We start from the raw sequence: 2,952 nt of genomic DNA on the forward strand, positions 1-2,952 counted from the left end.
TGCACTACATATTTTACAATGAAACCTGAAGTTACAGCTCCCAGATAAGCAGTGTCTGAGGGGAAGTTAAAGAGAAAATATCTTGGTTTGGATAAAATTTATGGGGTAAATGAATTTTAAAAATAAATAGGTCTACACATAATAGAGACCTGCAAGTGTCCACTCATTTGATCAACATATATTTGTTATATGCCTACCACGTGCAAGTTTTCTCAACCCCCTCCTACCCTACTACAACAATATTGATGATCGAAGAAAGAAAGAAGAAATGAAGACAGGACTTATAGATTCATAATATATCAACCAAAGGTAACTACTGAAAGTTACTGACACATGATTTTATATTTATATGTTCAAGAAGTCTGTTTCTCACATTACACTGTACGGTTTAGGAGGGCAGATCTTTATACTCACCTTTGTTTCCCAAGGATTAAAAACAGTGCACTCAGAAAATATCTATTAAATGAGGTAATTATATTAGTCCAATCCGTTCCTTAAGAAACAGAACTTGAATTCCACAAAGTGAAATTACTTGCTTAAAGTCATAAAATTAAGTATTGTCAGAGTTCAGTTAGAAATCAGGACTCCAAACATGTGTCCCTTTTCATTAGAAAAGATGATTTCTTTGGTCCAGTAACCATGTAAAAGAATACCTTTACAATTAAAAATGAATTATCAACACACCTAAGTAAAGGCCAAATAGTGATTACTTGCATGATATTTCCAGGATGATTTCAGGGTCCTATGTAGACATATCGTATCAGAAAGGAAGCCAAGTTAACAGTTGACAGTTAATTTATCAAAGCACTGAGATTCTGAGTAAGTTTTCTTCCTCCTTTCTTTTAATTATCTTTATTGTTTTTAGGATTTTTTTTTCAATCCTCAAGTAAGAATTAATTCTTCACCCTGGTCCCACAGCTTACAAAGTACAGCCCTGATACAAAATACAAACATTGGATCCTACTACAATCACCCAGCAGCCATCCTCAAGAATTCTGGCTTCAGTAACAAAACTTGCTATATTCTTTCCAGTATTCCTTGGTATAGTCTGTTTTCTCAAGTTCAAATGCCTTCTGCAGTCCACTTAAAACCCGTGTCCATTTTCAAAGACTTCACTGGGGAGCGCTTCCTAGGTAAATACACTAATTCTAGTACTCTACTGTATCCACATCCATGCATGCATGCATGCACTCACTCTTTCAAAAAGTATTTTATGAGGAATACAAATTTCAAATCCCAGTGATTTATTCATTTACTCTTTGGAAGCAAAGAAATTAGTCTTCCCCCTTAGCCTGGGAGCTTCTGGTAATGAAGTTAGTATGCTTTAAATCACCTCTATACTCATTTTATTTAAAATGTTTGTTGAATAAATCCAAAATCAATTCATAATGTCGTGCCCTGGAAAATGAAGGAACCTCCATAAGCAAGAGGTCAACGCCCCTTGCACACTAACCTTACTTATTCTCACTCACTCTCCCAAGGTCCCAGCCGGATCCGGGGCGTGGCGAAGGCGCGCTGGGCGGTTACCACGGGGTGCTGGAGGCGTGGCGCCGCAGCCTCGCTCCGCCCCTTGCGCGCTTACTCTCGTAGCCGGCTCCTCTGGTGAGGAGAGGGGGCGTGGTCTCGAGGCCTGCGTTCTTGGACCGAGGCGAAGGCATGTTCCCCGCTCAGGAGGAAGCCGACAGGACGGTGTTTGTGGGAAATTTAGAGGCCCGAGTGCGGGAAGAGATTCTTTACGAGCTGTTCCTTCAGGTACTGTCGGCGGGGAAGTGGTGGCTGAGGGGCGGGGCGCGTCGAGCCGGAAGCGCAGCCAGAGGGGCGGGCCGCACCTGAACCATCCGGAGCCCGGCCCTCTTCCCGCCCCATCCTGTGCCTTGGTTTTAATTTAGTTCCGCTTTGGCGCACCTGTCACCAGGTGAGCAACTGGGTAGTGAAGTGACAGAGTGCGCCCCTTCCCCATCCCTTCCGCATCCCATCCCCACTGCAGAGTCCTGGGGTGACCAGTGACTGGGCCCCCTTCAACCCCCAGCCCTGAGTAAGGGCTTTTCAGAGGCTGCCTGGGCCTTGGGTGTGTTCAGGCGAAACACAAAACAGCCCTGTCGCTGTCTTGCTTCAGGTAATAAGCACCTCACGCCTTACATCCCGCGAAATGAGAGGAATACATTTTAACATGTTTCCATATACATTACTTATTCCCCCCAAGCCCTTTTACACGGCATGTATTTTTACTCCAGAATGATAAATGAAATTTGAAATGATTTGGGCAGCCAAATCATGACTGGGACCAATTGATTCCCTGGCCAGTTCCTTTTATTTCATACCAAGAGGATCTTATGAAAACTTTTCCAGACCTGGTACCTCCAGGATTAAAACTCCTGTCTCCTGTAAACACTCACCTACTGTATACACATAGTTCTCACTTGCTAAAGAGATGTCTTCATTCAGCCATTCATTTAACCATTTAATGATCCACAGTTATGTGACAAACAGTAAGTAAGGTGCTGGATATACAAATTTAAGAGACAGCCCTTGGTCTTCCTAAAAGGAGAAATTTCAAATTAATTACGATGATTTAAGATAATCTGCAAAAAAGAGGGACACATAGTATAGAAAAGTTGTTTAGAGTGTGAATTCTGCTGTCAGCAATGTGACTTTGGCCAAGTAAATGAATAGCTCAGTGCCCAGTTTCCTCAAATGTCAATGGCAGTAATAGTATCCACAATATGATGTGGTGTGAAGATTGAATAAACTAATCCAGATAAAACAAAACTGAACCTGGCCCTTACTAAGTGTTTGCTGCTGCTGCCACTACTAATATCACTACTATTACTGTCAATAATACTATTGATACTAACATCAAGAGAAATCAAGAGTGACTTTCTCCTATCAGAATAAGGGCAAGTTTATGGCCTTCCCTGGTGGCGCAGTGGTTGAGAGTCCGCCTGCCAATGC

At 42.4% G+C, this 2,952-nt stretch overlaps 1 protein-coding gene across 1 annotated transcript in view; it reads left to right on the top strand.

Moving 5' to 3' along the window:
* Nucleotides 1–1,571: 1,571 nt before the first annotated feature.
* RBM11 (RNA binding motif protein 11) overlaps nucleotides 1,572–2,952 on the top strand; it is a 12,627-nt gene continuing 11,246 nt past the window's right edge. Inside the window, exon 1 of the mRNA XM_028487996.2 lies at nucleotides 1,572–1,752. Within this exon, the coding sequence (XP_028343797.1) occupies nucleotides 1,657–1,752 (96 nt within the window). The 5' untranslated portion in view covers nucleotides 1,572–1,656. The remainder of the gene's footprint in view (nucleotides 1,753–2,952) is intronic.

This window comes from Physeter macrocephalus, chromosome 1 (genome assembly GCF_002837175.3).
Source record: "Physeter macrocephalus isolate SW-GA chromosome 1, ASM283717v5, whole genome shotgun sequence".
In the NCBI taxonomy this organism is placed as follows: Eukaryota; Metazoa; Chordata; class Mammalia; order Artiodactyla; family Physeteridae; genus Physeter; species Physeter macrocephalus.